At 44.0% G+C, this 27922-nt stretch overlaps 2 protein-coding genes across 3 annotated transcripts; one reads left to right on the forward strand and one right to left on the reverse strand.

The window, feature by feature from the left end:
• Positions 1-3: 3 nt before the first annotated feature.
• Positions 4-1637, reverse strand: LOC149974516 (neuralized-like protein 2). 2 transcript variants are annotated; one of them, XM_090211945.1, is made up of 3 exons: positions 1466-1597; positions 500-1283; positions 145-365 (listed from the first exon to the last, which is right to left on the reverse strand). In XM_090211945.1, exons 1-3 carry the CDS (start codon positions 1595-1597, stop codon positions 250-252), a joined length of 1032 nt encoding a protein of 343 aa, XP_090068071.1. In that variant the 3' UTR covers positions 145-249. The 2 variants fall into 2 exon arrangements, with proteins under 2 accessions (XP_090068070.1, XP_090068071.1); XM_090211944.1 differs by having other exon boundaries at positions 4-365; positions 500-1637.
• Positions 1638-2956: 1319 nt separating this feature from the next.
• tex2l (testis expressed 2, like) lies at positions 2957-26695 on the forward strand. Its single transcript, XM_036956015.2, has 12 exons — positions 2957-3624; positions 11646-13149; positions 14179-14379; positions 14671-14998; positions 15523-15773; positions 15873-16022; positions 16252-16351; positions 18983-19133; positions 20183-20320; positions 24197-24412; positions 25687-25807; positions 26042-26695. The coding sequence occupies exons 2-12, from the start codon at positions 11677-11679 to the stop codon at positions 26255-26257; spliced, it is 3345 nt and encodes a 1114-aa protein (XP_036811910.1). The 5' UTR covers positions 2957-3624; positions 11646-11676; the 3' UTR covers positions 26258-26695.
• The last annotated feature ends 1227 nt before the right edge of the window (positions 26696-27922 follow it).

A 27922-nucleotide genomic window follows, 5' to 3' on the forward strand; every position in this document is an offset into this window, starting at 1 on the left:
AAGTTGATGTCATCCATTTATTTACCAGTTTTCCAAAAAGGCATCTCTGACAGACAAAAAATAATAGGTCAATCATTAATTAAAAACATAACTGGTAAGAGACCAGGGAGTCATTGTAAAGAAGATCTCAAAAATATAAACACATTAAGTACATTTATCATTTCTGAAATGCATAAACCACTTGGATCTTAAGTTCGGCTCTCGTGAGAAGCTTCTTCAGGAGGTGCTCAGTCCAAAGTGCGCTGTCTGTCACTCATACTTGCAGTAGTGTTTGAGTCTCTCAGGCAGTTCCAGCCAGTCCAGAGCCATCCTGTGGACTATGTTTTTCTGGATGCACTTTCTACACAGAGTCTGCAGGGAGGAAACTGAAGCAAGGGATGAGAAAAGAAAGAGAGAAAAGCCTTGTTAAAACTAATTAATAGAAACTACAACGACCTCAATCTGAAATACTTGTATGTGTGTATTGTATATGTTTTGGTTTCATTCACTTGACACTTACATCCATATTCCACCTGGACAATGCGAACTTGCTTTGTAGCAGAGTACACATCAACCACAGCAAACAAAGGCTGAAGCATTGGGATGCCCTTAGCTGATGCACCCATATCCTCTCCGTTAATGACAACATGCATGTCCGCCAGGCCCTGTCCTTTGGGCACATACAGCACTCCTATCCGACTACGTCTGGCAGTGGGGGGGAGGGCATTGGTCTTGTACAGGTCATCCAAGATGTGGCTGTAGCGTCCGGGTCGACTCCGACCAACCAGCTTGTCCATGGGGATTTTAACTTTCTCAATGTGCAGGTGGGAGTCTGTGAAGAACGTCTTGGGTTTGGGATTAATCGCTTCTTCTTCCACATCACCACCCCCGAGCCTAGGTAGCCTCCTACCTCCCTCTTCCCTACCATCCCCTAACCTATGACCCCCGGCCAACCCTCCATCTCCTGCCCCCTCTCCCTCAGGCGCCACAGCCTCCTCCTCCAACACCCGGTTGTGGTTTCGTGTGATAGCAAACACCCAGCTGTCCCCCAGGTCCATGAGGTCCGGCAGGGAGTACTCAGGCACCGTTTCGAAGGTCAGAGGGTCTCTGGCGGTCAGCCCGATCCGCAGGTGGCCACACCAGCCCAGCTCCTTCTCCTCGATCTCCACCAGGAAGATCTCCCCAGGACTCAGCGGCTCTCTGCTGAAGCACACCCCGTTGGCAAAGCTTTCCACTCGGGTAGCCTGGGTCCCCGTAGGGTCTAGCCGCACGTTGGTTCCATGGATATGGTGGAATTCCTGAAACTGGTCAAGAAAAGCTAAAGGTTCCATGTCACAAAGTGACTTGGTGGACTGGATACAGCTGCTTCAGTGGAAATGATATGCCTAAAGAGTAGGCCTGTTGCCTGTGGATCTGAATCAAATAATACACTCCCAACCGAAACCATACAAAAGGTGTACAGTGGCCCTCTATCCAAAGCTCTTACGGTGTCTTCCTTATTTTGAGTAGAGTTGGTAGTAAATGCATGGTCATTGTGCAGACACACACTCTCATACACACAACTACCCCTTAGCCTAGTGCCTATCTGTTGGCTACTCAGGGAAGTTTCTGGTGCCATGGAGAGGGCTATTTTTGAACAGCTGCATATGTCAACAGATGGCAAGGTATGCAAGGGGAGACCCATAAACACACACATGGATGGATGGGGAGTGGTTAGTTAGAGAACCCCCTGGGCCCAAGTGCTCATTTAATTTCACTATAGAATGTGCACAGTATTATACAGTAGTCTAATTATCATAATGCCTATATGCCAGATAAGACCATGGATCTACAGTATTATGTTATTAAGTCTAAAGTCGGAACAACATTGTCTGAATACAATTTGTAGACAAATCAGTCATTAGGCCAATATACTACAATATAGAGTTGTCTAATTGCTGTATGATAATACCTAATTATCATAGTATCGTATGTTAATAAATTAATATGTTGCTAGATGTACTATCTGATATCAGGTTTCTAAATATAGTCAGTGCAAATGTATTCTTATGTAAATCAGTCATTATAATGATATATTAATGTCCCCCTCAGAATAAATGTGTCTTTCCTCATTTATATCATGGACCTCTGAAGAAGCCAATTGGACCATGTCTGCGTCCCAAATGGCACCCTATTCCCTACATAGTACACTGCTTTTGAGCCCTGGCAGAAAGTAGTGCACTATATAGGGAGAAGGCTGACATTTAAGATGCAGATCGTGTCTATATGGGACTTGAAAGAGATGACTCTGCTTGATGTAGATTATGTATTCAGTATGTTGGCTCTGCTCCCATGGTAAGAAAAAAACATCAGTGACATCAGTGTTGTGTTAGAGGAGAGGGATGAACGGTCGTTGAGAATAGCTACAACAAGAACTGTTCCTTTGGGCAGAGAAAGGTATCCTCTAGTAGGGGGTTATCCTAGAGAGAGGGGAATGAGAGAGAAGAGAGAGAGAGCGGAAGAGAAGAAGAGAGAAAGCAGGAGAGAAAGAGCGAGAGGGAGAGAGGCAAAGAGAGAGAGGGAGAGAGAGATGGTAGAAAGAGAGGAGGATGAGGAGGGGGGGGGTATTCCCCAGCTGCAGCAGTGAGTCTGAACACTATGCCCTGTTCCTTGTCATTTCCAGAGCTTTCTGTATCTAGGCCAAGATAGATGGAGTGCCCTATTCATTATTTTCTCCCTTTCCCCTGCTTTCATAAGTGTTCTCCTGCTCCAGGCCAGAGAGCTGACTCCTGCTCATTTTATCTATAGGACAAGTTAATAAAGGTTTCTATAGAATGGGGTTGAGAGCATTGTCATAGCATCCATGGCCTGTGAAAAATAGACAAAATGTGATTGTATATTTGTTTTTATTGGCTTGCTTGTGTGAAATAATATATTGGCCATTTCATATGTGGTTTCACAATTGTTTGAATTTATGTAAGAAAGCTAAACCTTCTATAAAAAAGAGAGGTAGGCTTTAGAAGCAACACCAACTGAGCATCTCTGTTTCACTCTAGGTGTGTGTGCGTGTGTGTGTGAGAGTGAGAACGTTCGGAGAGAGTGTGTTGAGGCTGGATTATTTCATCTGGATTAAAGTGCACTGCGGCCATGGTTTTTATAATCAGATTGGTGAGAGGAGCTCTAGAGCTTCTGCTGATGATGCTGGAAGCGCGTGTCTTATCTAGAACAGAGTCCGCAAATGGGAGGTGTGCACGAGCGCAGCGTGTGGTGGAACTAGAGTCACACTATATTTTCTATTAAAAGATCAGTGGGCAGCGCACCTTTCTCTTTTTAATAGACAGTCACTACACATCACTGAACACGAACAACCGTCAATTATTCTTACTGCGGTCCGCCGTGAAGAATTAACATTGTTGATACAAGTGGGCGCAGCAAACCAGGCTTGTGATGTGACAAGCGCGCACTATGAGCATTTCGCAGGACATCTCTCTAGGTCGCATTTGACAACCTTGACACACCGTTATTTTGGAGAATAAAAACTATCGAATTGTAAATCGTATTGTCAAGTTAATCGTGGAGACTGGAGTCGCTTCTCGATGTGTCAGTGATAATTGAACAATACAGAAGAAGTGGTGTGGTTTGTGTCCATGCTGCAGCGATAACCAGGTAAATTGAATTCAGTTTTGGTACTTGATATTATTGCTTTTTAATTGAATATGTTTTGGAGCCTCGAAATATTTAATTTCAAGTTCAAATACTTTAAGGGTAACTGTCAACCCCAATTGCAGCCTTTGCCCAACCCCTTCAAAATGTACATTTGACCCGGACACAAACACAACATCTCAGGTGAAAAGTTGTGGTTGGGAGGAATTGCTAATAAATATTAATTTCGTTGGTGGGTGAACGTAGATGTACCTGTCCCAAAACTTTCTCAGTAGACATACTTAGCAGAAATCCACTGACACGCTCTGATAATAACATTGTGTGCGTCGCGAGCAAAAGACCCCCTGGACAGTTAGCTCACAGTGGTAAGGCGCCGAGTTCCTGACATCTGTTGCCACTTGAGGTCTACATTCGAATCCCTAATGGGGTATAAAATACACATTTGAAATGTAGACTCACATGTATTGTGTTGGGAAGAAAAGTGTAATCATCACCTTGAAAATTAAGATTAGGGGCTCAATCCAACCTGCATTGCAGTATTTACAAGGTAGCTCTTTTTCCAATGGTCAAATTAACTCACAGATTGGCCCAGTGTCGTTAAGGTTTTCCTGGGGTAGGCTGACATTGTAAATCAGAATTTGTTCTGAACTGACTTCCGTCATCAAATTACCTATCTGGTTTTTGATTTAAAAAAATGTACTCTTTAAGAACTATTAAAACATAAACCTATTTCTTGAAATGCTTTATTTAATTGAATGTCATAACAACATGTCAGCAACGTTTTGCCTTTTGTCTCTAGACAGAGCATAATTTATAACCATAACTGATCACCATTTATTTATACCATACATGTATCAATGAGCTCGCTAGTCATTATCCTGTACCACTTCCAGTTTATTTGGAAGATATCTATAGGCCTACTGCTGTCACTCATCTCTCTCAGTGATGTTTGCATAAAGCAAACAAAGTCATCATGCATAAACACGTTTCCAGATTCCAAACATATCCGTTATTATTTTTGTCCATAATCCTCCTAGCATGATTTGTCTGACTTTACAGTGAAAGCCTGCATTATGGTTAATCCGGTTCTCTGGCACTGTCCCCCTGTCTGATCAGACTCAGACTGATCAGACTCAGAGAGATGTATTGACACTGCATGGTCTGAGAGGAGAGCAGCAGTAGGAACAGACCTGCCTGCTTGTCTGTCTGTTTGTCTGTCTGGCTTGGTCTGTGCAGTAATTCTCTGGTTGCGATGGAGAATATTGACTTGCCCTAGGAGGAGTAGAGTAACAGTCATCCTCCATAACTCCTATATAGACAGAATGAAATCTCAGATTAACAGGGCAAATACTAGCTGCTGCCTCTGAAGTTTTCCTCTAGAGCCTGTATTGAATAGTACAGTACACATGAGATTTGGAATCAATTTTATGTCGAATTTTACTTTTATTGAGGGGTCAATAATAGAAATAGAAACAATAGAAAATCCACGTACTACTGAAACTGGTAAACTAGTTCGTAATCATTTGTTTTGTTCTATACTGCCAGTGTGCACCAGCATAATGCCGCACTTTGCATGTGCCACTGACTGGATGTACTCCTTCTTGCTCTTTACATCACGCGCCGAGTTGGCACGTCAAATCCTCATCATTGTGTGTCATGCAGTTGACAGGATCAGAGGCATTATATTAGCCAAGCCATGGTTGAGCCTGTCTAGGATAATGCTGATTGATAGATAATGCTGCGGTGTTTCATAACCATGGACGCTGCCCGAATGGCACCCATTTTAGTAATATATAGGGCAGAGTCCTACAGGGCCTTCAGAAACTATTCACACCCCTTGACTTTTCCCACATTTTGTTGTGTGACAGCCTGAATTTAAAATGTCACTGGCCTACACACAATACCCCATAATGTCAAAGTGGAATCATGTTTAGACCTTTTTACAAATTAATAATATATCAAAAGCTGAAATGTCTTGAGTCAATAAGTATTCAAAATCAAATTAATTGTATTTATCACATACAACTGGTGTAGACTATACAGTGAAATGCTTGCTTGCGAACCTTTTCCAACGATGCAGAGTTGATCAAATAATAATACACAATAAAATAGTAACTAACACATTAAATTAAATTAAATACACAAGAATGGAGGTACAGTATATACAAGGAGTACCAGATCACAGTGCAGAGGTACTTGAGGTAGATATGTACATGAAGGCAGGGTAAAGTGACTAGGCATCCGGATAGATAATAATAAGAGTTAAATAAAGAACAGTCTAGAAACAGCAAATGATGAGTGTAAAAGTGTATGTATGTGTGTTTGTGTTGTCTCGGTATGCGTGTGTGTGTGTAGTATTTGTGAATGTGTGAGTTACTGTGTATATGGTGTGTATATATAGTCTAGTGAGTGTGCATAGGGTCAGTGCAAGATAGAGTCAGTGCAGACAGTAGGGTACCATTAATGAACTATTTAGTAGTCTTATGGCTCGGGGGTAGAAGCTGTCTCGGAGCCTGGTGGTCCGAGATCCAATGCTCTGGTACCATTTGCAGGACGGTAGCAGAGTGAACAGTCTATGACTTGGGTGGCTGGAGTTTTTGCAATTTTTTGTGCCTTCCCAAGACACCAGCTAATATAGAGGTCCTAGATGGCAGGGAGCTCGGCCCCAGTGATGTACTGGGGTGTCCGCTCCACCCTTTGTAGCTCTTTGCGGTCAAGGTCGGGGCAATTGCCATACCAAGCGGTGATGCAACCAGTCAGGATGCTCTCGATGGTGCAGCTGTAGAACCTTTTGAGGATCTGAGGGCCCATGCCAAATCATTTCAGTCTCCTGAGGGGGAGGGGGAAGAGGCGCTGCCATGCCCTCTTTACGACTGTGCAGGTTAATGTGGACCATGTTAAGCTCCACAGCAGCCTCGTCGATGTTGATGGGGGACTGCTGTCCCCTTTTTCTCCTATGATACACAATCAGCTCCTCGGTGAGGGAGAGGTTGTTGTCCTGGCACCACACTGCTAAGTCTCTGACCTCCTCCCTGTAGGCTGACTCATCGCCGTCTGTGATCAGGCATACAACCATCATGTCATCAGCAAAGTCGATGATGGTGTTGGAGTCGTGCACTGCCACGCAGTCGTGGGTTAACAGGGAGTACAGGAGGGGACTAAGCACACACCCTTGAGGGGCCCCCATGTTGAGGGTCAGCGTGGCGGAGGTGTTGTTGCCTACCCTCATCATCTAGGGGTGGCCCGTCACAAAGTCCAGGATCCACTTGCAGAGAGAGGGGTTCAGTCCCAGGGTCCCTAGCGAGGTGATGAGCTTGGAGGGGTCTATGGTGTTGAACGCTGAGCTGTAGTCTATAAACAGCATTCTCACATAGCTATTTCCCCTCTTGTCCAGGTGGGAGAGGGCAGTGTGAAGTGCAATTGAGATTGTGTCATCTGTAGATCTGTTGGGGCGGTCTGCAAATTGGTGTGGGTCTAGGGTGTCTCGGGTGATGATGTTGATATGTGTCATGACCAGCCTTTCGAAGCACTTCATAACCCCTTTGTTATGGCAAGCCTAAATGAGTTATGGCAAGCCTAAATGAGTTATGGCAAGCCTAAATGAGTTATGGTAAGCCTAAATTAGTTATGGCAAGCCTAAATGAGTTATGGCAAGCCTAAATGAGTTATGGCAAGCCTAAATTGTGCTTAACAAGTCACATAATAAGTTGCATGTGTGCAATAACAGTATTTAACATGATTTTTTAATAACTCCCTCATCTCTGTACGCCACACGTCATATTAGTTATCAGTCGAGCAGTGAATTTCATACACAAATTCAACCACAGAGAACAGGGAGGTTTTCCAATGCCTCACTAAGAATAGCACCTATTGGTAGATGGGTAAACTATAAAATACATAGAATATTCCTTTGAGAATGGTGACATTATTAATTACACAAATTCACCTTTCAGCAGGACAATAACCTAAAACACAAGGCCATATACAGTGCATTTTGAAGGTTTTCAGACCCCTCGACTTTTTCCAAATTTTGTTACGTTACAGACTTATTCTAAAATGGATTAAATAAATAAAAATCTCATCAATCTACACACAATACCCCATAATAACAAAGTGAAAACAGGTTTTTAGAAATGTTTGCAAATGTATAAATTTTTTTGAAACAAAAATACATTATTAAGTAATCAGACCCTTTGCTATGAGACTCGAAATTGAGCTCAGATGCATCCTGTTTCCATTGATCATCCTTGAGATGTTCCTACAACTTGATTGTAGTCCACCTATGGTAAATTCAAATGATTGGACATGATTTGGAAAGGCACACACCTGTCTATCTAAGGTCCCAGAGTTGACAGTGCATGTCAGAGCAAAAACCAAGCCACGAGTTTGAAGGAATCGTCTGTAGAGCTCCGAGACAGGATTGTGTCAAGGCACAGATCTGCGGAAGGGTATCAACACATTTCTGCAGCATTGAAGGTCCACAATAACACAGTGTCACCATCCTTCTTAAATAGAAGAAGTTTGGAACCACCAAAACTCTTCCTAGAGCTGGCCACCCGACCAAACTGAGCAATCACTGCCAAAGGTGATTCTAACTGACTCGGGGCATTGAATCTAATCAAGATATAGTAGTGAATTTTGAATTTTTCTTCCACTTTGACATTACAGAGTATTTTGTGTAGATTGTTGACAAAAAAATTACAATTAAATCCATTTTAATCTCACATTGTAACACAACAAAATGTGGAAAGGGTCATGAATACTTTCTGAAGGCACTGTATGGGCTCTGGTCAAAAGTAGTGCACTATAAAGGAAATAGGGTGCTATTTGGGATTCAGACATGTCTGTCACAGTACAGTGATGCCACTGGTTTAGGCCATAGATTTCTACAGACTGAGGAAAGGGCTTTATTCTCAGAATATCTGGTAACGCTTTATTTGGGTAGATGCTCTACAGACTATCAGTAACATTTCAACTAACTATCTACTGACCCTAGCCCTAACTCTACATTTAACCCTTATCCTAAGCCTAAATTGAACCCTTACCGTAATCCTAGTCCTAACACTAAACTTAACCCTTACCCTAACCCTTATTCTAACCCTCACCCAAACTGTAACCTTAGCAAGCCGTTACTTATCAACAGATAGTTGGTTGTTAGTATGACCATCTGTAGAGCTTGTTTGTGTGTGTGTTTGTGTGTGTGTTTGTGTGTGTGCACTCATGCACCTGTGTCTATTTCTACTATTCATGTAAATGCACTGTGCACCCATTCACCCTGCAGAACTTGCCTTCTATCCCCCTGTCCCCAGGCTGAGAGGCAGGTCTAATGCTGTCTGCGACTCTGTGACTCTAATATCTGATGGCTCTCCAGCCCATTTTGGTTGAAGGGATTACAGAGAATCTGCCGCCAGATGCTGTAGAATTTGTGCCATAGCATCATAATGCAGTTACATAACCAACCACAGATGGTGGAGTTTAACTCACAGAGTAATTGACCTAGTCTGCATCTGAAATGGTATCTTATTCCCTGTCTATACATTACATGACTGAAGGTATGTGGACACCTGCTCGTCGAACATCTCAGAATTGGACGTGGGCCTTGGTCCGGGAGGTGACCGGGAGGTCACTCTGACGGAGAGGACAACCAGGTCACTCTTCTAGAAGGACAACCATCTCTGCAGCACTCCAACAATCAGACTTTTATGGTAGAGTGGCCAGATGGAAGCCACTCCTCAGTAAAAGGCACATGCTTGTAGTTTGCCAAAAGGCACCTAAAGGACTATCAGACCATGAGAAACAAGATTCTCTGGTCTGATGAAACCAAGGTTGAACTCTTTGTCCTGAATGCCAAGCGTCACGTCTGGAGGAAACATGGCAGCATCATGTTGTGGGGATGTTTTAAAGCTGGAGGGACTGGGAGACTAGTCAGGATCGAGGGAAAGATGAACGGAGCGAAGTACAGAGATCCTTGATGAAAACCTGCTCCAGAGCGCTCAGGACCTCAGACTGTGACAAAGGTTCACCTTCCAACAGGACAACGACCCTAAGCACACAGCCAAGAGAATGCAGGAGTCAGGACAAGTCGTTGAAGATCCTTGAGTGGCCCAGCCAGAGCCCGGACATGAACCCGATCGAACATCTCTGGAGAGACCTGAAAATAGCTGTGAATCGAAGCTCCCCATCCAACCTGTCAGATTTAGAGAGAATCTGCAGAGAAAAATGGGAGAAACTTCCCAAATACAGATGTGCAACGCTTGTAGCGTCATACCCAAGAAGACTCAAGTCTGTAATCTCTGCCAAACGTGCTTCAACAAAGTACTGAGTAAAGCGTCTGAATACTTATGTAAATGTGATATTTCAGTTTTTTTGTTTATAAATTTGCAAATATTCTAAAATCCTGTTTTTGCTTTGTCATTATTGTGTATTTTGTGTTGATTGATGAGGGGGGGAAATGATTTAATCCATTTCAGAATGAGGCTGTAACGTAACAAAATGTGGAAAATGTCAAGGGGTCTGAATACTTTCCAAATGCACTGTAGTGTATCTCATAGGGTCCTGATCAACATCTTCCTCCTGTCCACTGATCAACACATGCTCTTTTCTTGGACTGACTTGGACTACTAGCTGCCTTTAATGCCTATAATGTTATAGCCAGGCCTACTGCCAATTCTGCCATTCAGCTCTTTAGTACCATGGTGTAGAATAGATGTTAAATGGCTGCCAAGAGGAGGTGATTGAAAGCATCTCTGACTACCGTTACCATTCATCTTAGTATTACATAAGCTGCTCTTTAAGCTGCTGAAGCAGTCATCAGATCGTGTTGGCGGGCTGCTCTGGACTGCTCTGGGTTCTGACGGCAGGGATCAGAGTAAAACCAACTGATGTCTCTTAGACAGATGAGTCTGAGAGACACATAGAGTACATCTTATTTTCTCTGAGAGTGTCATCTGAAGTGCCTTGATTAAGGTGAATCTAAAAATCACTTGGTTGCATGGCAACAATGCAGAGAAGTGTGTATAATAGATTCCCAATCATACGATTGGTCAGAGCTGAAGTGCACATATGCTTATTCTATGATGTGATAGGCCAACACCTCTACAAACAGTGTTTACATCAGGCTTATATGAAAAATGTGTCTTTTCCCTGTTCATATACATGAAATTATTAATATATTAGTCTAGCCTTGTGAATGAGTGTAATCTTACATTTTAATCAGTACTTCTTCCACCCCAAATCTGCATGGTATTTGGAGCAACAGGCCCCCAAAGTACAGCATTGGATTCAAGCCCAGTGCTCTGCCCTACTTTAAACAACATTTGGGGAGGAAACTCTCTTATCTATTTCTGTACTTTCCAAGCACAAACCTACACACATACACACACACACACACAAATCACTAGTCACTTTAATAATGCCACTTTAAAAATGTTTACGTATCTTGCATTACTCATCCCATATGTATATACTGTATTCTATACCATCTATTGTATCTTGCCTGTGCCACTCGGTCATCACTCATCCATATATTTATTTATATGGACATATTCTTATTCCATCCATTTACTTAGATTTGTGTAGGTTAGGTAGTTGTTGTGGAATTATTATATTACTTGTTAGATATTACTGCACTGTCGGAACTAGAAGCACAAGCATTTCACTACACTCGCATTAACATCTGCTAACCATGTGTATGTGGCCAATAACATGTCATTTGATTTGATTTGAAATGTGAAGCGACGGCAGCGGGAGACGGAGAGGTTGTTATCTATCGGGGGCCTAATTCAGATGTAGGCAAACGTCAACACAGAGATTTACAATTATGTCACTTCCCTTTACTTGCCAAGCTGCATTCACACCTCCTTGCATGAACACGAAGGGCAGACTCTCACTGAAAGGAATGCTAATGATGAAAATGAGGCGTAACATATGAAAAGAAGCTCTCTCTCTTTCTCTTCTCTCTTTCTCCTGGGACTTAATCATGAACAGTAGCTGACTGGGTTGATCTTTCTTTTGCTGACTCCTAGGTGCCTCGGGTCTACAATGATAAGACAATAAATGGCAGAGATAGGAGAAAATGTGGCAAGAGGAAGAGAAGAAGGAGATGATGGAGTGGGAGGTTTAAGGCCACCTCATGACCCCCAGAGCCCTGCCCACTTTCCCTTTTCTGCTCCCCCAGTTAGGGCCCACCATGTCGGGCTCAGGAGGGGCATCGTGATCCAGCTAACAGGCACAGAGGGTGAGTGGGACAGTCTGGATGACAACGAGCTCATCTTCCCCCTTGAACACAACGACTATGACGACCAGACTCCCTACATCTCCCTCTCCAAGGAGAGACAGAACTCCATGGAAGAGGAGAACCAACACTGCCTGGACTCCCCAGCCTTCCACGTACCCCTCTCCCCCTCCTCACCTGGGTCCCTGGGGGACTGCTCCAACTCAGCCCCCAGCTTCCTCTCCCCCAGCCCAGCCACCCCCACCCACCGGCCACTGGCTAGCCTGGTCAAGTCCCTGTCCACGGAGCTGGAGCTCCCTCATGGCTCATCCCTCAGACCCAGGCCCTTCCTCAGCCTAGTCAAGTCCATCTCTACTGAGATCTCCCGCTCAGAGCCAGAGGTGTCGCAGTCCAAGTCTGACTCCCGCCTCAACCTGCACCTGCAGTGGAAGAACCTGACTCAGCCTAAGGGAAGGAGTGACGGAGACTCCCGTACCGCGCCACCCTCGCCCATCGCTCTATCCCCGTCCGAGGGCACCAAGGCGGGCTTCTTCAAAATAGAGCTGGAGGACACGAAGCGGAAGTTCTCTGAGGCCATGCAGGAGCCTATGTTCAGTAAACCTATCAGTATTTTCAGTAAGATCATGGGGGATGAGAAGGAGAATGCAGCAGCAGGCAGCCCCAAGCACCAGAGAGCTACAGGGACTCACTCAGCTGGCTCCCCCAGCTCCAGAGGTGTCTATGTGGGGAGGATGGAAAGCACGGAGGTGGGCATCACAGAGTCTCCGCTGCGGAGCACCAAGAGAACGGATGGTGACTCTCCGCCGGTGTTTGACTGGCCGTGTGTCAAACACCCAAAGAAGGGTCTGCCCACTAGAACATGTTCTGTCCACGATCACCACGGTAACAAACCCAACGACAATTCAGAGGAACTGGAGATCTGCACCTACGATGAAGTCATGCAGGTTTTTGCCATTGAGAGTCATCATCACAGGCGCCCGCGGAGATTGCCTGGTTCGCTGATCTCCTCAGGACCCCATCGTGTGGTTGTTCAACCCACCTCTCCACCTCCTCCACCACACATGGTGTTGTTCTGTGTGGCTGTGTTGTCCTACGCCTACTTCATCCTTCCCCTGGGCCCCTATATATCAGGCCTGGCTCTGGGCGTGGCCTTTGGCTTCCTGCTGGGGCTGCTGCTCATCAGGTTGGGCTCAACCAGACACACTGCTCAGCCACATCCACACAGAGACGTTCAGGCCCTGACTGAGGTTGTTAAGCAGGCTGATGCCCTCGGCAACGAATCAGACGTCCTCAAGGTAAGATAGTGTTCAATAGTGAAAATAAATTCCCCCCAAAAAGGCTGAAGGTGAATTCCTTTTTGTACAGTTCATTTCTCTCAGCACAAAAGACCAGCTACGTCTGAATGGGAACTTATAACCATGGAGTCAGAAAATGGCCTTGGTCTTTACAGATCTTGACACCCACACAAGAATTGGCTGAATAGAAAAAATATTTAAAAATCCTACATAATGCGGCGTGCACTTCTTAGAACTTTTCTTCCTAAAACAAGTCAGCACTTCCCATTCCCCCCTCTCTCCCTCTCTGAGCCTGAATTATTTCTAATGTGGTGCCTGTGCGATAGCTAAAAGTGCCTGGGATGCAATTAACGTCGCCCAATAAAAAAGTTCCTCCAAACTTAAAGAGATACAGAGCCTCATTAGTGTTGTCTCCCTTGGCTGAGAACAGCAGGGCAGAGCACAGAAGAGCAGAGCACAGCCTTGCCAGATGCAGGGTACAGCTCCGACCCAGCGTAATCAGCTCCAGAGGCAATTAACTGAGCAGAGAGGCTGGGGCTGTGTAATTTCTCAGGTTCATTGGCAGTCTTATCAGTGGTAAAGTGTAGCGCCACAGGGGGAAAAGAGAGGTTATCTTTGTGAGGAGGGATAATTCCCTTGGTTATTTGGTGGGTTTGTTTGGAAAGTGGATGTCAGATTGAGCCTTGGGGTGAACAGTTAGTCGTGGACATCAGTGCGAGGGAGTTTTGAGACTTTTCCTCTCTAACACTAACACCATTTAAAGGACCTAGGCTCCCCGAAGAGTCAAGTCTAATATTGATAGATGTTTTGCTTTGTAGCTTTCTCTATGTGTCATGGTGTATGTTCACTCTTTGACTAACTGCATTGACATGTGTTCTGAAGGACAAGCTATTATCAACATATAAAATAGCGTGTTACACAACAGCTTGTCGTAGTCATTGAAGCATGCTCTCAGTGTATTCCCATGTGACGTTCAAGTATTCGCTTACTGTCTCACTATATAACTGGGTATGTTCCCATTGGTTTCAGGGCTGGCTGAACGAGATGTTTGAGTACGACCCAGAGACCTACCACCTGTCCCTGACCCACTCTGTGTTCGCCAGCCTGGAGGGGCACTGCCTTCGCCTGGACTACCCCAGGAACAACATCAGCCGCAGAGCCACCTACGATGAAAAGCCTCCCGAGGCTGCGGTTGTCAGCACACGCTGCTTCCAGCTACGACACAGCAAGGTCTGTCTGCTTGGTCTGTCAACTTACCCTCGCTGTTCAAAGCTTAACGCTTCATTTGAGGAAATATGATGCAAAGTTTTATATTTTATTCATTGACTTCATAAAACATTGAGATGTTTTTAAAATGTATTTTATATGTGTGTTACATACAATAATCGTAGTGGTCCCCTGTAGCCCAGTTGGTTTAGCATGGCGCTTGCAATGTTTTTTGAGATGGTCTGAAAGCATAATAACCAGATGTATTAATGTTGTGTTATAAGAGGTTTCTAATAAGTCTAGTTGTAATACCAGGTGTTCCTGCTGCCCTCTGAGCTAGCCCGTAAGAGGCTGTGGAACCTGAAGTACCCTATCTGCATTGAGCTGGCAGAGGGAGAGGGGGTCATGGAGGAGGGGAGGGGCACAGTGGAGACGCCAAAAGAGGAGCAGGGGGGAAACCCCCAACTCCAAACACGACCCACCTCCAACCCCAAACCAGCAGCCAACCTCCCCACAACCCTATACCTCTTCGGACGGACAGGAAGAGAGAAGGAGGAGTGGTTTCATCACTTCCTGTCCGCGTCCATGGTAATGGAGAAGGAGAAGGAGAATGAGAGGCCTGGCAGATGTGTGTGCAGATCAGGTAGGATAAACTGTTTTTGTTTGTTTTTGTTGTCTTGTATGGTTGTCTTTTTCCCTCATTTAATTGACTTTGCGTTAGTATTTTATTTGTGTTTTTTGTGTAATGACAAATCTTCACAGTACATATATTGGCCATGAAAATATAATGCATTAGCAATACATGTGGAAAGGGAAGGATAAATCAAGCAAATGTTACTCTAGTGGATTATATGCTCCAGTTCAATGTATTTCAGGATGATTCATTTGTAGATTACAGATGCGTGGACATGTAGGAGAATATAGTACTGTCGTGATGCTCTCAAAGCACTTAACCAGACATGTTTCTGTCCCTGCTCTGGTCTGTCCTGGTAGTAAACTGAACAGTGTTGTCCTACGTCTTAGACAGTCCACTAAGTCCCCTGAAGCTAAATCTATCGCTGAGAATATTACACATTTCCTTACAGATGCACTCTCATGTAACACTTAAAAGAAATGATCACAACAATGTAAAATCTGTGAACCGACAGCTGTCATCTCTGTATCTAGATGTGCCGGTATTGCGAGGGGTGAGCCCATCAAGACAGTCCCAGGACAGCAGAGGTTCCAGCAGGATTGGGAGCACTGAAGAGGACCTCCCCATTCCCCCTTCTGCCCCCTCCATCCAACCATCCAGGATGGGCTCTCCACTGCTGGACTACCCTACCTACATGGCTCGTTTCCTGCCCTCAGAGCAGCCCAGCCCCCTGCCCAGTCCACCCCTCAACAGCACAGAGACAAGCCCCACCAACAAAGTGAGGGTGAGTTCCGCTGACCACCTGAATGAAACATCTAGAAACAGATAGATTATATGATTAAATAGTGTGTTAATCTGTAGTGGCGTATATATTTCCCTACAGTGCACCTGTGATTTCCCAGAGTTCCCGGTGGAGGACAACACTGACTGGGTCAATGCACTGATTGGTCGAATATTCTGGGACTTCCTGCGTGAGAAATATTGGGCGGACATTGTCTCCAGAAAGATCCAGAAAAAGTTGAGCAAAATCAGAGTGAGTGTGTAAAATCCCCTCTTCAGAAGTAAGGGGAGCTTGTACAATGTTTCTATTTCGTAATTGTCTAGTAGTATATAGCCAACATAACCACAAAATCCACTGGAAACAAGCAACACAGAGGAGCGAAATTACATTTCTTTGTTTCTTTGTGTGTGTGTGTGTGTGTGTGTGTGTGTGTGTGTGTGTGTGTGTGTGTGTGTGTGTGTGTGTGTGTGTGTGTGTGCAGCTGCCTTACTTCATGAATGAGCTGACTCTGACTGAACTGGACATGGGCTCCTGTCTGCCCCAAATCACCAGTGCGTCCAGACCTGTAGTCAACAGCAGAGGCGAGTGTCAACTAATAAGCTCACTCTTCCTTTTTACTCTCCCTGATGTTTCTGCGATGATGACTAGGGCCGGGTGTTTTCCAGACCATGTGACCTGACCAGGAGAAACTCTGCGGCCCAAATATTGTCAGGAATAACTCCTGACCCTAATGATGACACAGCGAATCAGCCCACTCTGCATACAGTACATGAAACTCTCAGAGCACCAATTAGTGAAAGACAATGACAGTGTGTCATACTTAGTCTAATCTAGATTCTGGAGGGGTACTTAGAAGCAGATTAAATGGATTTGTCCTGATTATGAAGGTCTGCAAATTACAGCAAATTACGACAGATTATAATTCCCCAAAAGAATGATGGTGACAAATGTGGACTGTGCAGGGGGAGCTCTGTATGAATCTGTAAATGGGATGGTGTGTGATTAGAGAGGCATGGATGTGACGCAGGTCGTGTTGCCTTGCGCAAGTTGTGATGCGAGCAGAGAGACATGAGGAAAGGGCTTACAGACTAACCCTCTCTGTAGGTACTAAACTAACACATGGAATTGTTTTAAAATGGTCATACCATGGATCATTTAGCTGTTTTAGGACCCCTTTAGGTATAATAATAATAATATTTGCAAAAATATTTAATTTGGCCTTTATTACTATCGCCGATAGAAACAGATTGAATTCATAAATGGCAAAAAATATAGTTAAAAAAAAATTATCACAAGGAAAAAGGTTTTGAAGTATCTGTCCCATATCTAGCAGATATAAGAAAGGAAATATTTACACATATTTAACCCCTTATTTTTTGGGACACAAAACTACCTCTATACTTCCATTTGTTTGTATGGGTTTCCTTCAGACGAGTCCCATGACTATTCTGTGGTTCGTATAGCAAGACTGAGAACACCATTGTGTTCCTGAGAGTCTGCCCTTTCCATAGAAGGGTCATAACGTTCAGACGCTACAGACATTTCTGTGAGAAGACCGATTTTCGGGATGTCTCATGGTCTGACAAACACCGCTGTAGCTCGGCCACCTTCCACCGTAGATTTGGAAGGCCAACATAGGTGGATGCGACAGATTGAGATGTGATATCTCTAGCATAATTTGACAGATTGAGATGTGATATCTCTAGCATAATCTGACAGATTGAGATGTGATATCTCTAGCATAATCTGACAGATTGAGATGTGATATCTCTAGCATAATCTGACAGATTGAGATGTGCTATCTCTAGCATAATCTGACAGATTGAGATGTGATATCTCTAGCATAATCTGACAGATTGAGATGTGATATCTCTAGCATAATCTGACAGATTGAGATGTGATATCTCTATTATAATCTGACAGATTGAGATGTGATATCTCTATCATAATCTGACAGATTGAGATGTGATATCTTTAGCATAATCTGACAGATTGAGATGTGATATCTCTATTATAATCTGACAGATTGAGATGTGATATCTCTATTATAATCTGACAGATTAGATGTGATATCTCTAATCTGACAGATTGAGATGTGATATCTCTATTATAATCTGACAGATTGAGATGTGATCTCTATTATAATCTGACAGATTGAGATGTGATATCTCTATTATAATCTGACAGATTGAGATGTGATCTCTATTATAATCTGACAGATTGAGATGTGATATCTCTATTATAATCTGACAGATTGAGATGTGATATCTCTATTATAATCTGACAGATTGAGATGTGATATCTCTATCATAATCTGACAGATTGAGATGTGATATCTCTAGCATAATGTGACAGATTTTGATGGGATATCTTTTTATTATTTTACTTAGATTGACGCACGGGTGCGTCAATAGACTATTAAGCACAAGCCAGCAAATCCTGTCCAAGCACTATAAGTGCCCCCCGTGTGTATGCGTTCGCAGATGCACACACTCATAGACACACACACACACATAGACACACATAGACACACACGCGCACATAGACACTCATAGTCACACACACACATAGACACACATAGACACACACACACACATAGACACACATAGACACACACACACACACACACATAGACACACATAGACACACACACACACACACATAGACACACATAGAAACACACACGCACATAGACACTCATAGTCACACACACACATTGACACACATAGACACACACACACACATAGACACACATAGGCACACACACACACATAGACACTCATAGACACACACACACACACATAGACACACATAGACACACACACACATACACACACACACACACACACACACAGACACACACAGACACACATAGACACACACACACACACAGACACACATAGACACACCACCACCAAACCAATATGCTGCACGTCCCCAGCAGGAGGTAACAGCTCCCTGGCTCACTGAGATTACAACAGATTACTGTAATAATATCGACTCATCTGATGCTCAGGACTCTATCATAATCAGATGACATGAGCAATGGACCGTCTCCTCCCTCTCAATCATCTGATCTGTCTCTTAATCTCTGTGCTGGTGTGTGTGTGTGTGTGTGTGTGTGTGTGTGTGTGTGTGTGTGTGTGTGTGTGCATGCGTCAGTGTGTGTGTGTGCGTGCTTGCATTCGCACATGTGTGTGTGTGTTCTCCAGGCTTGTGGCTGGAGCTGGAGGTGGTATACACTGGGGCCCTGCAGATGACCCTGGAGACCAAGATCAACCTGTCCAAACTGGGCAAGGAGGGCAAGGAGGGCAAGGAGGGAAGCCTGGACACTGACAGCCTCACTGATACTGGCAGCCTAGGGTCAGTCACATTACAGTTAATGCACTATCATCTGAAAGAAAATATATGGTTTACTGAACAACATGCATTTTACGTAGTACAACTAACACTATTATTTCATTGTAAATTGAACTGCAAAATTACTAGCCTGGGTTCCAGTCTGTTTGTGCTATTATGGAATTTTTGCACCAAACAGATCTGGATTTCAGGCTACAATATAACCACTGCCTTGCGGCATCTATGCTGACATCCTGGTAATGATTAGATGCTATGCTCTGTCAGAGGGGACAGACAATTAATGATGATTAAGAGACCAACCTACAAAATCCCTCTTATTCTGTCAAACTCCTCTAATAGTGAATCTTTGAACAGAGCCTGTGGATGGTAGAGTTCTCTATACATGACAGAGCTCTCTATACATGCCAGAGCTCTCTGTACATGACAGAGCTCTCTATACATGACAGAGCTCTCTATACATGACAGAGCTCTCTATGCATGACAGAGCTCTCTATACATGACAGAGCTCTCTATACATGACAGAGCTCTCTATACATGACAGAGCTCTCTATACATGACAGAGTTCTCTATACATGACAGAGCTCTCTGTACATGACAGAGCTCTCTATACATGACAGAGCTCTCTATACATTATGTTGATTAGTTGGTCTGTTTCCAGATTTAAATGGATTCCTACAATAGATCCTTGTTCTGTCATAAAAATATAATCTTATTTGTTAAGCATGTATGAGCTTGTTTTTACAGTATGGTTGGCTCTGCTGAGTATGGTTTTATTTAGGTGTCAAATCCCAAAAATGTCTTTATCAGGTTTGTGGATAAAGCTAGGGTTGGGGCTGAACTCAGATAAGGATTAAGGTTAGTCTCAGTGAGAGCTGAAATCATTTTGCTCTCATGCTTAGCCAGAGCGATTTACAGTCATACATTTTCACTCTTTTTTGTACTAGTTGCCAATGGGAAGTGGACCCACAACCCTGGCATAACAAGTGCCACATTATACCAACTGAGCCACACGAGACACTCAGGAAACCTGTGTTATTGTGTTTTGTGTCCAGATCCAGACCCGTCCTCAGTGTTTTGGCTGACAGTGATGAAGAGTCCTCCAGCGCCGGCTCTTCAGATGAGGAGGAAGTACTGCTCTCAGAGCACCAAAGCATTGTGGGAGAAAAGGGGACTCTACCTGGTGCTGAAGGGTAATTGATGCCTCTTTCTCTTACACACCAAATATAGTCGGCCATGTCGAATGATGCGGCCAGGAGTTTTTCCTGACTGTGACCTGACTGTGACCTTGTACTGTATTTGCCTCGTTTCAATCCGTAGCGATGACATTCGGTTTTGTCGCTCGTTTTACATTTAAAGGCAATGTTCCCACGCTAGCAGAGACTGCATTCACGGTAAACGCTGCATATGTTGGCTTCATCGGAAATGATCTTGACATTTCAAGCGTGCTACAGCGCTGAAGCGCTTCAAGCCCTAATATCATTTTCTATAATCACAACCGAGTCACATGACTTGGACTCAAATCTGACTCCAGTCACAAATTTGATGACTTTCGACTCAACCTGATAGAAAATAAAATAACCTGAGACTTGACTTGGACCCTCAAGACTTGGGACTCGGCTTTGACTCGAGACTGATGACTTGAACTTATCTGGCCAGGTTTTGTCATGTCTTGTCACTCATTTTGTGGCACAGAGTCTATGTGGATTACTGTACTCCCAGCCAGAGACAGCAGCACAGCATCGCCCTTGCAAAAAAAACTGCAACAGATTGGCTAGTGAAACACACACTCGGCACTGTGATTGGACCAGCAAACTGTCAATCAACACAGGTCGGGTGACGAGCTAGTGAACAGATTGCTAAATTGCTGTAGGATAGGATCGGATCGGGTGCACCGCAAATGTTAAATTATAGAAGAGAGGATTGCCGTAATACATATACAGCTACAAAAATGTCTTGGTGTTTAAGAACACTTTGCAAGCTCATCGGTAATGGGGCAACAGTTGCTAGCATAGGCCTGCTGGTATGCAACAGCTTTAAACTGATAATCTACATATGAAACTTACCTTTGGAATTTGTTTAAATTGTATTATCACTGTGGTAAAGATGCACCATTGCGCACCTCTTCATTATGCTCTCCAAACTGCTTTTTTTTCTCTTGTTGAAGTGTTTGCTGTTGCTTTCACACGTTAAAGTGCATAGGCCCTATCTGGTAAATCTATATTCCATCTAATACTACAATAATTGATAGCGTTTCATCATTCCATCTCTGTACCGGTTATTGTGCACATGAACGTTCACAAGACTTATCTGGTAGAGGTTCTGTTTATTTCATATTTCCCGGGTTATGCCAGACTTCCGTTTGTCTGCGCTCCACGCTTTGGAGTCAGAACCTTAAATAAGACAAATTGGTTGTTGGTGTTGAAATATCATTAACAATCATTCATCTTGATTAAAAGGAATGTAAACAATGGAAGTGGAAATGGCCTTTTACATTGTAGAACCAGTTTACGGGTTGTAATTGCCAATTGGGTAATTGTATGGTTCTGGGGACCAAGTAATTATATCATATAATGTTTGAGCTTCTGTTAGACAGATTCCATTTGGTTTCTCAAGGAGAGGCTACACAGTCTTGCCCTCTACCTGTCCATTCAGATGGGACAGGTTAAACCTGATACAGAGGGCGATTTCTTTTGGCCTACTGCGCTTGTATATGGCGCTTTCACCATGGATCACCTGTAAATAAATCTACACTCCGAGCACTTCAACCTGCCTTGCCGTCTGCTGATTTCATGCCCTTATGGCTGCTACAAATAATGAAACGGCCGTCTGGTAGCCTCAAAATAGACAAGGATTTGTAGTTGAGTAAAAAATGTTCCTCATCAGTCTGCACACAATACCCCACGATGACAAAGCAAAAACAGGTTTAGATATTTTTGCAAATGTATTTTTTTTTAAAAACTGAAACGTACATAATTATTGTGAGCGGACCAAGTAATTGGGCGTCACTCTAAAGCGGAAAGGTGGAATAAACGAGTCAGGAGTAGGTTTTCTTGATTGAACACAGTTCTCTATTGAGGGCATTGGGTCAACACAAACACTCCAACATAATCAATGAAAATCTTCCAAGGAAAAACATACATCTTCTTCTCAAGATGAAACAAGAACATAATAGGATTATCTTTAAACTACAACAAAAAGTCACGGGACTGTCACCGTCTTAGTGGTTCTTCCTGGATAGCTCCTCTCTCTCGGTGGCCATCTTCCAGAGATAGTTTTCCCCCCTCTCTGCTGGTTCCATTCTCTCTGTTATAGGGTAAGGAGAGTATGTCATTAGTACCGTCAGCTATGCTTAATTGCCTCTGGTTACCTTGTCTCCCATGCCTTGTTGGGCTACTATCCATGAGCCCAGCCTGCCCTCTGGTGGTCCTTCCACATTATTCAGACCCTTTACTAAGTGCTTTGTTGAAGCACCTTTGGCAGCGATTACAGCCTAGAGTCTTCTTGGGTATGACGCTACAAGCTTGGCTCACCTGTATTTGGGGAGTTTCTCCCATTCTTCTCTGCAGATCCTCTCAAGTCGGGTTGGATGGGGAGCGTCGCTGCGCAGCTATCTTCAGGTCTCTCCAGAGATGTTTGATCGGGTTCAAGTCTGGACTCTGGCTGGGCCGCTCAAGGACATTCAGAGACTTTTCCCAAAGCCACTGCTGTGTTGTCTTTGGCTGTGTGCGTAGGGTCGCTGTCCTGTTGGAAGGTGAACCTTTGTCCCAGTCTGAGGACCTGAGCACTCTGGAGCAGATTTTCATCAAGGATCTCTCTGTACTTGCTCCATTCATCTTTCCCGCAATCCTGACACTTAATTATTATTTTTCTTAATTCTTTATTTAACTAGGCTTAAAAACATCCCCACAGCATGATACTGCCACCACCATGCTTCACCGTAGGGATGGTGCCAGATTTCCTCCAGACGTGACACTTGGCATTCAGGCCAAAGAGTTCAATATTGGTTTCATCAGACCAGAGAATCTTGTTTCTCATGTTCTGAGAGTCCTGTCATGTGCCTTTTACTGAGGAGTGGCTTCCGTCTGTCCACTCTGCCATAAAGGCCTGATTGGTGGAGTGCTGCAGAGATGGTTGTCTTTCTAGAAGGTTCTCCTATCTCCACATAAGAACTCTGGAGCTCTGTCAGAGTGACCATCGGGTTCTTGGTTAACAAGGCCCTTCTCCCCCGATTGCTCAATTTGTCTGGGCAGCCAGCTCTAGGAAGAGTCTTGGTGGTTCCAAATTTCTTCCATTTAAGAAAGATGGGGGCCACTGTGTTCTTGAGGATTTTAAATGTAGAATGAAATGCTTTGGTACCCTTCACCAGATCTGTACCTCCACACAATCCTGTATCGGAGCTCTACGGACAATTCCTTCGACCTCATGGCTTGGTTTGCTCTGACATGCACTGTCAACTGTGGGACCTTATATAGTCAGGTGTGTGCTTTTCCAAATCATGTCCAATCAATTGAATTTACACCAGGTGGACTCCAGTAAAGTTGTAGAAACATCTCAAGGATGATCGATGGAAACAAGGATGCACCTGAGCTCAATTTCAAGTCTCATAGCAAAGGGTCTGAATACTTATGTAATTTGCAAACATTTGTAAAAACCTGTTTTCACTTTGTCATTATGACGTATTGTGTGTAGATTGATGAGGATAAAAAAAAAAATCAATTTAGAATAAGGCTGTAACGTAACAAAATGTGGAAAAAGTCAATGTGTCTGAATACTTTCCGAATGCCCTGTACATTGACATCACTTTCCCAGAATATAGCTTACATTTAAGCTACTATGGCTGGATTCAATCCGTATCGCAAAATATCTCTATTAAAATATGTGAATTGTTAATCTCGCTATGAAGTGGATATTCAGTGCTATGGATTGAATAGGGCCCTTAGATTTAGATCATAGCAGTGCAGGTCATAGCAGTGCTGTTTTCATTTGTGACCGGTGTGACATTTACCTCTGAAGGCATAAGTCTTCTCATGTATAAGTCCTCTCTCCTCCTCTCCTCCCCTCTGCAGGATTGCTGCTGGTGGCGGGAGGACAGGCAGGCGGATTTTGAGATTTGTAGACAAAATTGCTAAGTCTAAGTACTTCCAGAAGGCGACAGAGAATGAGTACATCAAAAAGAAGATTGAGGAGATGTCCAACACGCCCCTGCTGCTGGCAGTGGAGGTTCAGGAGCTTTCTGGAACACTGGCTGTCAACATCCCTCCTCCCCCTACTGATAGAATATGGTACGGACCACACTCAACATCCCTCCTCCCCCTACTGATAGAATATGGTACGGCCCACACTCAACATCCCTCCTCCCCCTACTGATAGAATATGGTACGGACCACACTCAACATCCCTCCTCCCCCTACTGATAGAATATGGTACGGCCCACACTCAACATCCCTCCTCCCCCTACTGATAGAATATGGTACGGTCCACACTCAACATCCCTCCTCCCCCTACTGATAGAATATGGTACGGACTACACTCAATATCGCTCCACCCCCTACTGATAGAATATGGTATGGACCACACTCAATATCCCTTCCCCCTACTGATAAAATATGGTACAGCCAACACTCCCTTTCCCTCCTCCCCCTACTGATAGCATATGGTATGACCCACTCTCACTCAAAGTTACTCTATGACACAGATCATGAACTCGATTCAGCCGGATGATTTTTTCTTGAGCAGAAGGTCAGGGGGCCTGAACATAATTGCAAATAATTTGTAGAATGCAAATTGACCGGAAGAAGCCCAAACAGATATAATATTTGACTATAACATAATAATTTCAAACCTTGCTTACATTTGTATACAATCACGTGTCTCTTTATTATGCACGGGAGTACTTGGGAACAGATTTCCAAAATTATAATCTCTTGGAGCTGACTTCCTGGTGTTTTTACAGAACGCTGCAACCCGCCTGGTATTCAACCTTCCCACGTTCTCTCATCTCACCCCATTTTGCCACACACCACTCCACTGGCTTCCATTCGAGGCTTGCATCCACTACAAGACCATGTTGTTTACCATGTGATGTTCGGATGTACTGATCCTGTGCAGGTGTTGTTACACGTGGTCCATACTGTCTCCCTGTAGCGCTGTCTTAGACGTCTCACAGTACGGACATTGCAATTTATTGCCCTGGCCACATCTGCAGTCCTCTTACCTCCTTGCAGCATGCCTAAGGCACGTTCACACAGATGAGCAGGGACCTTGGGCATTTTTCTTTTGGTGTTTTTCAGAGTCAGTAGAAAGGCCTCTTTAGTGTCCTAAGTTTTCATAACTGTGACCTTAATAATTGCCTACCGTCTGTAAGCTGTTAGTGTCTTAACGACCATTCCACAGGTGCATGTTCATTGATTGTTTATGGTTCATTGAACAAGCATGGGAAACAGTGTTTAAACCCTTTACAATGAAGATCTGTGAAGTTATTTGTATTTTTACTAATTATCTTTGAAAGATAGGGTCCTGATAGGGTCCTATATTTGTGCATGTGTGTGTATTCCAGGTACAGTTTCTGTGTGCCTCCCAAGCTGGACCTGCGTGTCAGACCCAAGCTGGGGGAGAGGGAGGTCACCTTCTGTCACGTGACCGAGTGGATCGAGAAGAAGCTGCAGGATGAGTTTGAGGTTAGACTTCTCTTTCCTTTCCTGCTGCTATACCTCCCTTTTTCCTCTCTCTCTCTCTCTCTCTCTCTCCCCCCCTCCCTTTCCTACCCTTGTCTCTCTCACCTCTCGCCCTCCCTTGTCTTTTCTCATCCAGCTCTTCCTCTTTTACTCTCCCCTGCCTCCCCTTCCCCCCAAATCCCAAGTAAGACAATCTATCCCCAATAAAACAATTAATCTATCTTCTCTCCATTCCAGAAAGTTTTTGTGCTGCCCAACATGGACGATATCTACCTGCCTCTGATGCACTCTGGGATGGACAGTCCTCCAGCTGGGCTGCTGGAGGAGTGTCCAGCCCAGTCGTCACACTCACAACACTCCTCCATGGAGTCCATCGAGAGGATCTCCCAGGACAATACTGCTGCAGACTTGGACTTGGACTACACTGAACAAAAATATGAACTCAACATGTAAAGTGTTGGTCCCATGTTTCATGAGCTGAAATAAAGGAGAATTTCTGTCTGTTAAAAAGCCATTTTGTGGGGGAAAACTATTTCTGATTGGCTGGACCTGGCTGCCCACCAAGTGAAATCCATAGATTAGGTACAAATGTACTTATTTAAATTGTCTGATTTCCTTATGTGAACTGTAACTCAGCAACATATTTGAAATTGTTGCATGTTGCGTTTTTTTTGTTCAGTATAGATGTGCCACCAACTGTAGTAAGATACTGTATATTACAGACTTTAAGTGATACCTTTGGTCAATGTTTACATGTGAGGAACAGTAAAGAGATGTGTGTTTGCGTGTTGATTTCATTTTTTACAGTTCAATGTCCTTTTGATCAGACAGTCCATATTTAAGACGTGAAAGATGAAAACGATCGTTGAATAAAACCAAGACATATAGAAATGTTTTTATGTCATGTTTATAATCATTCAAGGTTTGGATTTGCCAGAATACAATAATCAACCTAATAGAAACATTATGAAAATGAAACATTCCATCAGAATACATCTGCAGTCTGTACAAAACACACCAAAATTAAATTAAAAGTTTAATTAAAATACAAACCTCTTTAATTTTCATAGTTCTGCATAATCATTATTTTATATAAAAACCCTTGTCTTTTAAAACGTCATTAATCATTTGTAAAATACAAAAATAAACCCTGTTCCCATCTTAGGAGCTGCTGCTTGTGTTACTCTCCTCTGTAGTCTCCCACTCTCCATATCCCTCATACACCTCTCCTTCCCCCTCTCCATATCCCTCATACACCTCTCCTTCCCCCTCTCCATATCCCTCATACACCTCTCCTTCCCCCTCTCCATATCCCTCATACACCTCTCCATATCCCTCATACACCTCTCCTTCCCCCTCTCCATATCCCTCATACACCTCTCCTTTCCCCTCTCCATATTCCTCATACACCTCTCCTTCCCCCTCTCCATATCCCTCATACACCTCTCCTTCCCCCTCTCCATATCCCTCATACACCTCTCCTTCCCCCTCTCCATATCCCTCATACACCTCTCCTTCCCCCTCTCCATATCCCTCATACACCTCTCCATATCCCTCATACACCTCTCCATATCCCTCATACACCTCTCCATATCCCTCATACACCTCTCCATATCCCTCATACACCTCTCCTTCCCCCTCTCCATATCCCTCATACACCTCTCCTTCCCCCTCTCCATATTCCTCTCCCTCACCCTCCTGTCCCTCCTCTGCCTCTCCCATGACCTCTAGACTCTCACAGATGAGTGCCATCTGCCTCCTAACTTGTGTCTGCATTCTCCTCATCTTCCTCCGGAGGGCGCTAGCGATGGCTCTGTGGTTCTGCCTCTGGGACTACACCTGCTGCTTCAGCTGCCTTGGGTAACCATAATCATCATCAAAGAGGATTCATCCATTTACACCAAGATCATTTGTATATTGTCAAGGGTAAATTCTAGCCTGGAATCCAAATTGAAGCAGTTGTGTTGGTTCTGGGTGGCCTGTGTGAGCAGAGCACCACAGTCCATGGGGCAGAGCTGGCTCCAGGGCTGACCGGTGCACCAAGGAACTCCTCAGACAGAGGGAAGGTGGCCGAGCAACCATCATTGTTACACTGCATGGGAGAGTGAGAAGGGGAGA

Source organism: Oncorhynchus mykiss, chromosome 20 (genome assembly GCF_057628025.1).
Source record: "Oncorhynchus mykiss isolate SJ-2025 chromosome 20, ASM5762802v1, whole genome shotgun sequence".
In the NCBI taxonomy this organism is placed as follows: Eukaryota; Metazoa; Chordata; class Actinopteri; order Salmoniformes; family Salmonidae; genus Oncorhynchus; species Oncorhynchus mykiss.

What these genes read in the sequence shown, in the direction of transcription:
- LOC149974516 (XM_090211945.1), bottom strand. Translation starts at nt 1,597, where the DNA reads ATGGCACCAGAAACTTCCCTGAGTAGCCAACAGATAGGCACTAGGCTA. An exon ending in CTCAAAATAAGGAAGACACC is followed by an intron (nt 1,284 to 1,465) that starts GTAAGAGCTTTG and finishes TTTCTTGACCAG; the next exon opens with TTTCAGGAATTCCACCATAT. An exon ending in TGTCCAGGTGGAATATGGAT is followed by an intron (nt 366 to 499) that starts GTAAGTGTCAAG and finishes CCCTTGCTTCAG; the next exon opens with TTTCCTCCCTGCAGACTCTG.
- tex2l (XM_036956015.2), top strand. Translation starts at nt 11,677, where the DNA reads ATGGCAGAGATAGGAGAAAATGTGGCAAGAGGAAGAGAAGAAGGAGAT. An exon ending in GCCCCACCAACAAAGTGAGG is followed by an intron (nt 15,774 to 15,872) that starts GTGAGTTCCGCT and finishes ATTTCCCTACAG; the next exon opens with TGCACCTGTGATTTCCCAGA. An exon ending in ACTCTACCTGGTGCTGAAGG is followed by an intron (nt 20,321 to 24,196) that starts GTAATTGATGCC and finishes TCCCCTCTGCAG; the next exon opens with GATTGCTGCTGGTGGCGGGA.